Below are 13,695 nucleotides of genomic sequence, written 5' to 3' on the forward strand. Positions count from 1 at the left end.
TCGTAAGATGAGGTATTACTGTACTAACAATCTTCCCAGGCTTGCAGACTTGTTTTCACTACTACTCCCTTCTAAGATTTTTTTCCAGACCTAACAAGATGCTAACGATCTTCCCATCTTACAAGATTGTTTCAGCCCTAAGTCTTTGCAGGCTTGTTTTCATTGCTACTCCCTGTGAAGAAGATTTTTTTCCAGCCCTAACCAGGGGATAAAATAATGTGCTGAAGCTGACCAGACTAAGGATGCTAGCCAGACGAATACCTGGTAGGTAGATTTTTCCCCCCTGTTTTCCTCTCCCAAAACTAAGGTGCGTCTTATACTCCGAAAAATATGGTAGTTCATTATATCCAGTCTACTAAGAGGTTTTATTACCTTATCACAAAATGTCAAATGCTAAAAGGGTAAAATTCAGGCAACTTTTATTGAAACTGGGGCACAATGTGATAGATAAAGCTACAGCCTTCGGCCAAGCCTTCCAAATGCTCCCTATCCTGCAATGAATATTCTCCAATCATCCCAAACCTTGGAGGGGCTCACCTGCTTGTCCTCTTCTCGTTCTGTCTCTTGGTAGCAAAGTCCACACAGCAGTCCAGGTCCGGATTGAGAAACATGTTCTTCAGCCAGTCGATGTACTTTAGCAGAGCAGTGGGAAGAAGATGCCTCACCACTTTCCAGAAAGTAGGCACGACTGGATAACCTTGGTTGGTGAGAGTGGAGAAGGCAACCATCACCGCCAGCTGGTTCTCAGGGCTGCTGCATCCCTCAAGGAACGAGTCAACGTAGGCGTCCATCTCTGGGGCAAATTTAAACCTCTCAGGCAGCTGAAATACACAGAATGGGTGAGGACCACAAAGAGGGCTATGACTTTGTGACTTCAAGATTGTTGCATCTTCCAATGTGAACATTCCTTCATTTGCTTTCATGCATTTCTATGGCTGCCCAACTCAAACAGGGCATTAATACTACCGTGTTTCCCCGAAAATAAGACACTGTCTTATATTAATTTTTGCTCCAAAAGTTGTGCTACATCTTATTTTCGGGGGGTGCCTTATATTTCTCAAATAAGACAAATTCACAGGCAGAAAAGCTGACACCCCCAAAGAAAGTGTATCGTACGGTACACTGATTACGGTACGGTACCTGTCAGTATGGCACCCACACGCACTTATATGGTACAACAGTATATTCCCGCTATTGCAGCTTCCGGCCACCAGAGGAACTACAGTCTACGCACTGTAGTGGAGACTGTAATGGCGGTGAGACAGCAGCAGACTGTGTCTGATGTACTGGACGGTACAAAGCAATGGAAGGGGCCAGCAGGAGACGCCACATTATTACGGTACCGCTATGAACAGCTTTGAATGGTACCGTATGTTTTTCCACCGTACCGTATGTAAACTTGACTATGCCTTATTTTCAAGGGGTGCCTTATATTAGCAAATTCTGCAAAACCGCTGACATGCCTTACTTTCGGGGTACGTCTTATTTTTGGGGAAACAGGGTATGTACATTACTAGTTGGGTTTGGCAATATATAACACAAACCAACAATGTATGCTTACTTGCAATAGAACAAGGGTAGGCAAAGTTGGATCTTCTATGACATGTGGACTTCAACTCCCAGAATTCCTGAGCTAGCATGATTGGCTTAGGAATTCTGGGAGTTGAGTCCACAAGTTATAGAAGAGCCAACTTTGCCTACTCCTGTAATAGAACGCTATTACGTTAAGAGCTAGTGTTACAGATTGCCATAAAAGGGAGCCAGAACGGTAATTCTCTCTCTCTGCTATTGCCTGCTATTTCTGTTTTGTCTTTGTGACAATGCTGTAATAAGAACTAGGTGTTCAAATGATGGTTTATGTATTTGTAAGCTGGACAAGTAAGGCTTATAGTTTTCTATATGTATAGATTGATTTAACTGTGTATAGGGCTGTTCTTGACTGAGATATTTGCCAAAGTAAATAATATTTTGTACAATTAATGTGTCTGAATTGTATTACTGGATTATTACTTGTCTCTCTGGGGCTATCAGCTGGATATCTGTTTCCACTGTTGTTGTGGTTAGCTCTGGCCCAGCTCCTGCCCCAAGGGCTGTGGATGTGGGGGAGAAATCCACATGCAGCAGGCCTGTTTTGCCCCCCCCCCCGTGGAATCTGATGATGAAGGCTCCTCTGACCAAGAAGACATGAGTGACAGGGAGGAGGAGAGTGTGGCAGACAGCTCAGAAGGAGATCAATTATCTAGCTCCTCCTTGGATTCAGAACAAGAGTTAATGATACAGCCACACATGCGGAGAGCCATACATAAGCAACAACAACTGAGAGATAATTATCAAAGAAAATGAGGCCACCTGTGGTTGGGTAGGGCTGTGGTAATTAGTGAGGCTGCTATAAATAGCAGCCTGTGGGCTTGGCCATTGTGGAGGATTATCTGATCCTTGTGTTTTGTGACTGCTTTACTGACTTTGACCTTTGTGTGATTATTTTTCCCCACTTTGAAACTAAACCAGAGCAAAGTGTGTTTCACTTTGTGAAAGAAGAAGGACTGTGAATTACCTCAAAGCTGCAAGCTAAGTATCACAGAACTGATAAGGGACTTGTACAAATTACCAGTTTGGTTGGAGACGAGTGCTCTTTGCTATACCAAAAGAGGGCTTAGGTTAAGTGAATTTTCATTATAAAGAACATAGTTTTGAATTTTCAAACGTGTGTGTGTCTGAAATTTGTATCTGTGAATTTTTGGGAGGAGTCTACCAGAGAGCCCGACAGAACAACTGTGTGCATGTATCTTTGACTGCTCAGAAATTACTCTGCACACTCCTTAACACAGGGTTACACACTGGATCAATGTGTAATAAAAGTAAACAATGACAAAAACAACCCCACATCATTGAAACACATACACACAACGCGGGGGGGGGGGGGGGCTAATCACCAAAGAACCATTGTCAAAACAAGTAGAAATATATATCATCTGGTCCTGAATATTTTAGACCAGTGATGGCAAGCCTATAGAACGTGTGCCACTGGTGGCAGGCGATGGCATATATGAGGGCACGTGAGGTGTTGCCCTATGTCAGCCCAAGCTGATTTTCGGCCTTCTTTTCGGCCATTTTCGTTCTCCATTTTTTCTTTTCGGCCCATTTCTTCTGCGGCTGGCAAGGCTTTCCGAAGGTTAGGTTAGGTTAGGTTAGGTTAGGTTTATTGGATTTATATGCCGCCCCTCTCCGCAAACTCGGGGCGGCTCACAACAATAATAAAAAACAGTACAGTACACAATACCAAATCCAATGCCCACCCATCCAGTTCCAATTTAAATTAATAATCTCATAAAAAACAGTATATATAAAAAACAGGCACACAGTCAATCAATCAACAAAACAACATGGGCAAGGGGGAGGTGTTTTAGTTCCCCCATGCCTGACGGCAAAGGTGGGTCTTAAGGAGTTTATGAAAGGCAGGGAAGGCCTCTGCAGCCGATAACAGAGCTCTAGATAGATCCAGAGCTCTGTTATCAGCTACAGAGGCCTTCAGGAAAGCCTTGCAGACCGCAGAAGAAATGAGCCGAGGTACGAGAGGCCTGGTTGCATCTATCTGAAGGTACATAGTGTTGTGGGTAGCTCTGGCCCAGCTCCTGCCCCAAGGACTGTGGAGGTGGATGTGGGGGAAACATCCAAATGTCACAGGCCTGTTTTGCTGCCGACAGAGTCGGCCAGTGAATTATCATCTGAAGAAGGAAGTGTTGGTGGGATGGATGAGGGGGGCCTGGCAGACAGCCCAGGAAGAAGCCAGTCCTCATTATCTTCGATAGACTCTGATGAGGAAACAATGATAGACCCACGCATGCGTAGAGCTATGCATAGGAGAGAACAGCTTCAAAAGTATTACAGGTGATAAGGGAGTCCACCTGTGGTTAGGTGGGGTTCAAATTATTATTATTATTATTATTATTATTATTATTATTATTATTATTATTATTATTATTATTATTATTATATGGGCAGCATGCCGGCCTCGCAGTTTGGAAGATTATCTGATCGCACTTGTGGACCTTGACTTCAGGATTGTTCTCAGGACTCTGTTTGGATTTCAGGACTTTGGCCATAAATCATAGTGAGTTTTACATCTGAAGAGTAGTGGCTGTGACGAATATCACAGTTACTGGTTAATCGACTGGAGTTTTATTGTCTTTGTTATCTCACTGCATTCAAGTGTGTGTGTTTTTTACAAGAAATCCATTTGAATTTAAAAGGGGAGTTTTGCTTCTATTTTTCTTTGGATAAAGAAACTATTGTTGCATTTTCCCGTATGTGTGTGTCTGTTTTGGCTACTTTTACTTTTAATTGAAGGATTGTGTCATAAGCCGGCAGAACACATAGTAGGGCAGTTCCACTGCTTCAGTGAACATAGAACATAGAAGACTGACGGCAGAAAAAAACCTCATGGTCCATCTAGTCTGCCCTTATACTATTTCCTGTATTTTATCTTAGGATGGATATATGTTTATCCCAGGCATGTTTACTGTGGATTTACCAACCACGTCTGCTGGAAGTTCGTTCCAAGGATCTACTACTCTTTCAGTCAAATAATATTTTGTCATGTTGCCTTTGAAGCCTGTGCATATGCGTGGTGGGGGGTGCACACAGCGTCAACCCCCCCCCCCCAATCTTCTTTTCCTCAGACTAGCCAAGCCCCAAACCTGCAGTCGTTCTTCCTATGGTGTAGTGTCCACTCAAATCTCACTGAGATCTCAAAACAACGACTTTACCTTACTTGTGACAACGTGGAATCCATACTGACGCATAGCTTCGCCTTGAAGAACCATCTTTAGCTGGTTGAGAGGAAGAAGTGGGAGGACACTGCCCAGCAACCGAAAACACATGTAGCTGAAGGAAGAACAGACATTTGGGTCAGAAGGAAACATAGAAACATAGAAGACTGACGGCAGAAAAAGACCTCATGGTCCATCTAGTCTGCCCTTATACTATTTCCTGTATTTTTATCTTAGGATGGATATATGTTTATCCCAGGCATGTTTAAATTCAGTTACTGTGGATTTACCAACCACGTCTGCTGGAGGTTTGTTCCAAGGATCTACTTACTACTCTTTCAGTAAAATAATATTTTCTCATGTTGCCTTTGATCTTTCCCCCAACTAACTTCAGATTGTGTCCCCTTGTTCTTGTGTTCACTTTCCTATTAAAAACACTTCCCTCCTGAACCTTAATTAACCCTTTAACATATTTAAATGTTTCTATCATGTCCCCCCTTTTCCTTCTGTCCTCCAGACTATACAGATTGAGTTCTTTAAGTTTTTTAAGGAAATCAAATCTCAGCAACAGAAATACTAATTAATAATAATTTATTAGATTTGTATGCCGCCCCTCTCCAGGGACTCGGAGCGGCTCACAACAAGCAACACAAAATACAAATCCAATATTAAAAACAGTTTTAAAACCTTTATTAAAAAAAAACATGTGACCCCAAACAAACCATACAGCCGAGGGGTATATCAATTTCCCCATGCCTGGCGATACAGGTCGGTTTTCAGGAGTTTACGAAAGGCAAGGAGGGCGGGGACAGTCCTAATTTCCGGGGGGAGTTGATTGCAGAGGGTCGGGCCCGCCACAGAGAAGGCTGTTCCCCTGGGTCCCGCCAGGCGACATTGTTTTGTCAACAGAACCCGGAGAAGACCAACTCTGTGGAACCTAATCGGTTGCTGGGATTCGTGCGGCAGAAGGCGGCACGTGAGACAAGTAAGTAGGGCATTCTGCACTGGTTCTGAAGCAAAAGTCAGACTGAACACACTGAAGAAAACCATTGAAGGCTGCATGAGAGTTTTTTTATTATTTATTTATTTGTTTGTTTGTTTGTTTACTTACTTACTTATTTGACTGATTGATTGATTGATTGATTGATTGATATTTTTTTTATGCCACCCTTCTCCTTAGGGTGGCTCACAACATATTAACAATAGCACTTTTTAACAGAGTCAGCCTATTGCCCCCACAATCTGGGTCCTCATTTTACCCACCTCGGAAGGATGGAAGGCTGAGTCAACCTGGAGCCGGTGATGAGGTTTGAACTGCTGACCTGCAGATCTAGCAGTCAGCTTTAGTGGCCTGCAGTACTGCACTCTACCCACTGTGCCACCACGACTCATTTTAAAAAGTATTCACCAAATTCAAGAAAGTTTAATCCCAACTAAATATCTTGTCTGGATATATACAGTGAACCCTCGATCATCGCGAGGGTTCCGTTCCAGGACCCCAAGCGATGATCGATTTTTCGCGAAGTAGCGGTGCGGAAGTAAAAACACCATCTGCGCATGTGCAGATGGTGTTTTTACTTCCACCGCCGCCCGCAGCGCGTTGCTGGGGAGCGCGCGCGCGTTGCTGGGGCCGCTCCCCAGCTGGGGAGCGGATCTGGGGTTTCCCCAAGCGCGCGCGAGTTGCTGGGGCCGCTTCCCAGCTGGGGAGCGGATCTGGGGTTTCCCCAAGCGCGCGCGCGTTGCTGGGGCCGCTTCCCAGCTGGGGAGCGGATCTGGGGTTTCCCCAAGCGCGCGCGCGTTGCTGGGGCTGCTCCCCAGCTGGGGAGCGGATCTGGGGTTTCCCCAAGCGCGCGCGCGTTGCTGGGGCTGCTCCCCAGCTGGGGAGCGGATCTGGGGTTTCCCCAAGCGCGCGCGCATTGCCGGCTCCGCTTCCCAGCTGGGGAGCGGATCTGGGGTTTCCCCAAGCGCGCGCGCGTTGCCGGCTCCGCTTCCCAGCTGGGAAGCAAAGCTAGGCTGCCCCAAGCTCGCGCGCGCCGCCCGCCCGCCCACGCTGTTGCCGGCTCCGCTTCCCAGCTGGGAAGCGGAGCTAGGCTGCCCCAAGCTCGCGCGCGCCACCCGCCCGCCCACGCTGTTGCCGGCTCTGCTTCCCAGCTGGGAAGCGGAGCTAGGCTGCCCCAAGCTCGCGCTCCAGCCCACCGCCGCTGGGGTCTTACCGGGGCAAGAGGGGGAAGACCCAGGGAAGCCTTTGCCCGGCGGGGAAACTCCACCATCTACGCATGCGTGGAAGGGCACGCATGCGCAGATGGTGGAGTTTACTTCCGGGTTGAAAACTAGCGAAATAGCCCTTTCGCGATCCTTGAGGACGCGAAACTCGAGGGTTCACTGTATATGCCGAGTAATGCAGGAGGGCTAGATAAGATACCAGAATATAATGTGGCAATTAATGAACCAGATACATGAAGAAGACACCTTTGTAGGAAACAATGGTTTTACTCTTCAGTGCAAAAATTTCAGGGCTAAAAGGTCATTTCAAATTCTTTCAACATACCTGCAGGGTCCGACATTTTCCTTAAGTAGCCCATTTTCTACGGCTTCTTTCCAGAACAGTTCAAAAGTTCCCTCTCTCAATGCCACTTTCATCAGGTCCAATCCTACAGCTGGGAGACCTTTGTCCTTCCTCTCTGATTTGGCTGCCATTTTCAAAACTTCCACAATTCTAATGAGAAAAAACCCAACATTATTCTTTTTTGGTGTTGGCATTGTTCCAAAGAGATTTATCATCTAGCTTGACCATCTGTATGAATATGATTGTGTAGGAATGGTATGGACGCATGCTGTTGAGTTGTCCCAAAATGAGTTTTAGTTAGGGTTTTGGTAATTAGATTGGGTTTTTTTCTTGACTTCTTTTTATTGTTGTTGTAATTTTATATTGTAATTTTATATTGTTGTAAGCTGCCCTGAGTCCTTCGGGATTAAGCGGCTTAGAAGTCAAATTAAATAAATGAATAAATGAATAAACGAATGAATGGATGGATGGATGGATGGATGGATGGATGGATGGATGGAAGGAAGGAAGGAAGGAAGGAAGGAAGGATGGATGGATGGATGGATGAATAAATAAACCTGCAGAAGACAACCAGGCTGAGGGTTCAAACACATCATCATTCATGAGTCTCTTTGTGCCCGCGAGAGATCTAAGTCCAGCTCACCTTGAATTCCTTCTATCCAAATGTGGGATTCTCATAATCTCCCTACCGGTTCGCCCAGCACAGACACACTCACTTTCATTATGTGCATGCCTTCCATGCATGCATGCAGCCTTCCATGCATGTGCTTTGCTTGCGCGCATGGCTTGCATGCATGTGTGTGCCTTGATAATGTGGCTAAATAGGATGGCATAGGGGGGGGGCGGGTGCCACAGGTCGCTATTACCGGTTCACCCAAACCTCTGCTTCTAGAAATATAGAAGATTGACGGCAGAAAAAGACCTCATGGTCCATCTAGTCTGCCCTTATATGATTTCCTGTATTTTATCTTAGGATGGATATATGTTTATCCCAGGCATGTTTAAATTCAGTTACTGTGGATTTACCAACCACTTCTGCTGGAAGTTTGTTCCAAGCATCTACTACACTTTCAGTAAAATAATATTTGCTCACGTTGCTTCTGATCTTTCCCCCAACTAACTTCAAATTGTGTCCCTTTGTTCTTGTGTTCATTTTCCTATTAAAATGAAATGAAATTTCCTATTCTACCTTTATCTCCCGCCGATTTCCTTGGGCCGTTAGGTACTGATTCTTGTAGAGAGCTTAAGCTCGCAATAAAACTTTTATCCTCATTTGACCTGCCTGGATCTCCTGGTTTCCCTGGTGCTTGAAATTAAACTGAACTACTAACAGCCAAGAGAAATTAGCAGGAATTAAGAATAGAAGGAATTCAAGAGGGACTGGACTTAGATCAGTTGTGGGCATAGAGGGACTCATCACTGATGACGCATTTGAGCCCTCCCTCGGTTCAGCTGGGTCATCTCTTACACCACAGGTCATTAACCTGTGGCCCATGGACCATTGGTGGTGTGCAAGAAAATTTTGGTGGTCCATGAAGAAACCTTGGCCATGGGCCAGATATGACCGAGAGCAATTAATCCAGTCCAGAAAGAAGAAAGAAGAAAGGAGAGGAGAGGAGAGGAGAGGAGAGGAAAGTTACTTTAATGTATACCTGCATACCTTTCTTTGCCCTACAACCACACTTGGGACTGGAATTTTGATTGCTAAGAGATATGGCCATTAAGCGAATCATGTGACAACCCAATGTATGAGGGTTTTTTAAAAAAACGTTTGTTAAGTGAATCACACAGTCAAGTGGATCACATACAGTAGAACCCCGACTTACGAGACTAATTGGTTCCGGAAGGAGGCTCGTAAGTCAGAACGCTCGTATGACGAAACATTGTTTCCCATAGGAAACAATGTAAAGTCAATTAATCCGTGCAACAACACAAAAAACCGCTGCCGCCGAACGCGGAAGTTAGCGTTCAGAGACAGCTGCGAAGCGGCGCGCGTGTTTTAAAACGTGGCAGCCGGCCTGGGGGGCTCGGGGGCTTCCCCCCGAGCCCCCCAGGCCGGCTGTGACGTTTTAAAACACGCGCGCCGCTTTGCAGCTGTCTCCTGAAGCCGGAATGCTAACTTCCGCGTTCGGCTTCAGAAGACAGCTGCAAAGCGGCGCGCGTGTTTTAAAACGTGGCAGCCGGCCTGGGGGGCCGGCTTCCCCCCGAGCCCCCCAGGCCGGCTGTGACGTTTTAAAACACGCGGGATACGAGCGCCAAGGAGCTGTCTCCTGAAGCCGAACGCGGAAGTTAGCTTTTGGCTTCAGGAGACAGCTCCTTGGCGCTCGTATCCTGAATGTGAGCTCGGGAGGCGAACAAAAATGTCGCTCCCCTCCCAGCTCTTATCTCAAGTAGCTCGTAAGTAGAGCTGCTCGTATGTCGAGGTTCCACTGTAGTTGCTAAGCCAATCTGTCTTCCCCTGTTGATTTTGCTTGCCAGAAATCAGCTGGGAAGGCCGTAAATCATAATCATAGGGCTACAGGATTCTGCAACTGGTCATAAAAGTGAGTCAGCTGCCAAGCACTCAAGCTGCAATATGTGACCATGATGGATTTAGTTTAGTTTAGTTTAGTTTAGTTTAGTTTACTTTTGATTTTATTTTATTTTATTTTATTTTATGCTGCCCAATCTTGTGGAACTCGGGGCTGTAAGCAATAACAATGGATAAGTCATAGTTCACTTTTTTTCCACGCTTTTCCATGTAATTTTAAACTATTGCTAAACGAATGGTAGTTGAGGATTACTGTTGAGTCTATTTCTAGTTGAATAGTTATTTTATTTTAATAGTCATTAATAATGAAGATAGGAATCTGCCATATATGTGGAGTGTGATAGAGCAGAGGTCTTCAAATTTGGCAACTTTAAGACTTGCGGACTTCAACTCCCAGAATTCTTTGGAGAATTCTGGGAGTTAAAGTCCGCAAGTCTTAAAGTTGCCAAGTTTGGGGACCGCTGAGATAGAGGTTTCCCCTGGATACTTCATTAGTTTTACTGACCTTGGGATGTTTTGTGCTGTCACAACAGCAGTTGTGCCCAAGAGAGCCTTCAGCTTTTCTGGTCCAAAAACTTTGGGGAATTTTTGGATGCCCACCAACAGGAGGTACAACTGACCAGGAGTGCTGAAAGCTGCCGTAAGTTCATCCTCCAAGATATTGTAAAGCACCTTTTGAAATACAGTCTCTGGGATCTGGAAACAACAATGCCCCAGGGGGAAAATGTGAACAACAACAATATGATATGAACAATACATATCAGCAGACTTTTTATCTATGTACGGTTATATTTTGCTTTAACATCAATGATGTTTACGCAGTAGAAATTAGCTACTTCACTAGTCAGCAGTCAGTAATGAGGCAGGGGTAGGTTTACAGCTCTAATGAAAAGAAGGAGTAGGGGAGACATGATAGCAGCCTTCCATCAGTTTAAATCACACATAGTTTTGTAATCTGGAAGAAAAGATTAAAACTGCAACAAGGGAATCATATATTCTTACAATAATGATCAAGAGTCTGAACCTTGTTCTTCTTAGGTCTATTTTCTTATTGATGTCATAGCAGTTACAGAATTATTTGCCCTTATTTCTCAACACTGTAAATAGAAGCAGCAATGATGAGATTTTTTTGCCTCTTCTTCCAAACTATTTTCACCTTACAAACCCAAGCCACTGCCACTGGGATGCCCCGCCTCCAGACTTCTGTTGCCAGCGAAGCGCCCGTTTTTGCACTGCTGGGATTCCCCTGAGGCTCCCCTTCATGGGAAACACCACCTCCGGACTTCCGTGTTTTTGTGATGCTGCAGGGAATCCCAGCAGAGCAAAAACAGGTGCTTCGCTGGCAATGGAGGTCCGTAGGTTGGGTTTCCCAGCAAGGGGAGCCTCAGCGAAATTGCAGCATCGTAAAAACACAGAAGTCCTCGAAACCCCACCTCCGGACTTCCATGTTTTTGTGATGCTGCGATTTCACTGAGACTCCCCTCGCTGGGAAACCCCACCTCCAGACTTCCGTTGCCAGCGAAGCACCTGTTTTTTCACTGCTGGGATTCCCCTGCAGCATCGCAAAGACACGGAAGTCCGGAGCTGGTGTTTCCCATGGAGGGGAGCCTCAGGGGAATCCCAGCTGTGCAAAAACGGGCGATTCGCTGGCAACAGAAGTCCGGAGGCGGGGCATCCCAGTAGCGGCGGCTTGGGTTTGTAAGGTGAAAATAGTTTGGAAGAAGAGGCAAAAAAATCTTAAACCCCGGGTTTGTATCTCGAAAGGTTTGTATGACGAGGGGTTTGTAAGACGAGGTATCACTGTAGTAGGGCGGTCACCACTGGGGGGGCATCGACCAATGCCGGGGGGGGGGATTAACCGCAGGAATGTGCTTTTTTTTTCTTGCAGGGAGTACAGGTTTTTTGTACCAAACGATAGCAAACAGCAGAGAGCAGGAGATATGATGTGCAGATAATAAACCCTTAAGAGACACCATGGAAAAATATTTAACAGGGATGAAAAGAAAGGAGGAGAGAGATGGAGATAATTAGACAAACGTAAGTCTCCCGAATGCTAAGAGGAGGAAATATGCTGAAGCGCACGTAGCGCTTGGCCTCACTGTGGGAGACGAGGAAAGACCGGTCATTCTCTAACTTCTTACCTTAAAGCAAATGTTTTACAAAAGCTAATAACATGGTCCCCATTTTTGCAATTATCCTCAGTCTTTCTTACCTCAGAAACAATATCGACTAATGTCTTCCTTGGGAGGTCCTTTAGATGGCCATAGTGCTCAGAAAGGCTCTGTAGAAGCTGGACACACCCAAGGAGAGCCTTGGAATCCTAGGGAGATAAAAACAAAAAAACAGGCTTTATAGTGTATTTTGTTGAATCCAGCCAACCCCAATTTGTTTAGCAAATCATGCCCATGTTATGCGGGGGAATTCAGTGGAGAAAGCAATTATGTTTGGAAAAGTTAGCGGTGAAAAGGAAACCAGGCATCAAAGAACAAGGTGTCAGAGTTCCAAGTAACATACCCACAATAAACAACACAGGTATATTCCTTAAAAAATACGTTTATTGAGTATGTCATATTGGCACAGGCTGGTGAAAACCGACCCGAATTTTTCCTACTGTTTTCGCCTAATTAAAGGTTTTTCACTTGCTCAAAGCAATCAAGTCACATAATCCAATCAGGACATTGTCCAGTTGCTAGGTGACTCCAGTCCCCTCCTTCTGAGTACGTGCAGAAATATCCTTGGTTCCCAAGAGAAAAGTATTTTGTTTTGACTACAACACCTCAACTACCTCCAATCGCCCCTCCCTATCCCTCTCCTTCGGTGTGTCAGCACTGAAATCTCAAAAGGGCCTCAGTCAGGCCAGCTTCAGGGTTGATACACGTTGGCTGGACACCATCAAATCTGATACCAGTTAGAGCACAGAAAAACTTAGAAGAAGCAGTGCAAGAACAGAAGATATAGGAGATATAGGAGAGCAATAGGACAGGGGACGGAAGGCACCCGAGTGCACTTGTACTCGCCCCTTACTGACCTCTTAGGAATCTGGATAGGTCAACCATAGATAATCTAAGGGTAAAGTGTTGGGGGTTTGGGGATGACACTATGGAGTCCGGTAATGAGTTCCACGCTTCGACAACTCGGTTACTGAAGTTATATTTTTTACAGTCAAGTTTGGAGCGGTTAATATGAAGTTTAAATCTGTTGTGTGCTCTTGTGTTGTTGCTGTTGAAGCTGAAGTAGTCGCCGACAGGCAGGACGTTGCAGCATATGATCTTGTGGGCAATAGTTAGATCTTGTTTAAGGCGTCTTAGTTCTAAACTTTCTAGGCCCAGGATTGAAAGTCTAGTCTCATAGGGTATTCTATTTCGAGTGGAGGAGAAAAGGGCTCTTCTGGTGAAGAGACCTGAGATAACTCTGTAATCTTACCTTTGGCAGGCGTCTGGATTGAAAGAGAGCTAGTACTCCAAAGAAGTTTCCAAACAGAGCGTTCCTGAAAAGTTTCTGAAATGACAGAAAGCCAGCACACCAGGAATGTTGGTTACAAACATAGGGTGATGAATTGGGGAAATCATCTGACATTTTAACCCAGGTTAAGTCACAAATGCTTGGGAGCATTTGACTTTAAGAAAATGTCTATCTTAAAATGCTCAAATGCTTTAGCTGATGTTTCTCCAAGACTCTCAAATCTACTTCTGATAAAAAATAAATATTTTGGCTGCAAAATGGGGTGTTAAAGTTCCTTGTAGCAAAGGCTGCTATAACTGTTGGCTAAAGGCCTTAAGAAACCAGTTTGTTCCTTATTTTACACTTGAAACGCACAATACTTATGCAGG

The 13,695-nt window shown here is 45.1% G+C and overlaps 1 protein-coding gene across 1 annotated transcript in view; it reads right to left on the bottom strand.

Annotated features, from left to right (window-relative positions):
- Positions 1-13,695, bottom strand: part of MYBBP1A (MYB binding protein 1a) — a 108,960-nt gene that overhangs the window by 85,355 nt on the left and 9,910 nt on the right. Inside the window, exons 4-9 of the mRNA XM_070735224.1 lie at positions 13,289-13,363; positions 12,078-12,185; positions 10,371-10,561; positions 7,318-7,485; positions 4,767-4,884; positions 538-821 (exon numbers count right to left, since the gene is read on the bottom strand). Coding sequence (XP_070591325.1) covers positions 538-821; positions 4,767-4,884; positions 7,318-7,485; positions 10,371-10,561; positions 12,078-12,185; positions 13,289-13,363 — 944 coding nt within the window. The remainder of the gene's footprint in view (positions 1-537; positions 822-4,766; positions 4,885-7,317; positions 7,486-10,370; positions 10,562-12,077; positions 12,186-13,288; positions 13,364-13,695) is intronic.

This window comes from Erythrolamprus reginae, chromosome 1 (assembly GCF_031021105.1).
Source record: "Erythrolamprus reginae isolate rEryReg1 chromosome 1, rEryReg1.hap1, whole genome shotgun sequence".
In the NCBI taxonomy this organism is placed as follows: Eukaryota; Metazoa; Chordata; class Lepidosauria; order Squamata; family Dipsadidae; genus Erythrolamprus; species Erythrolamprus reginae.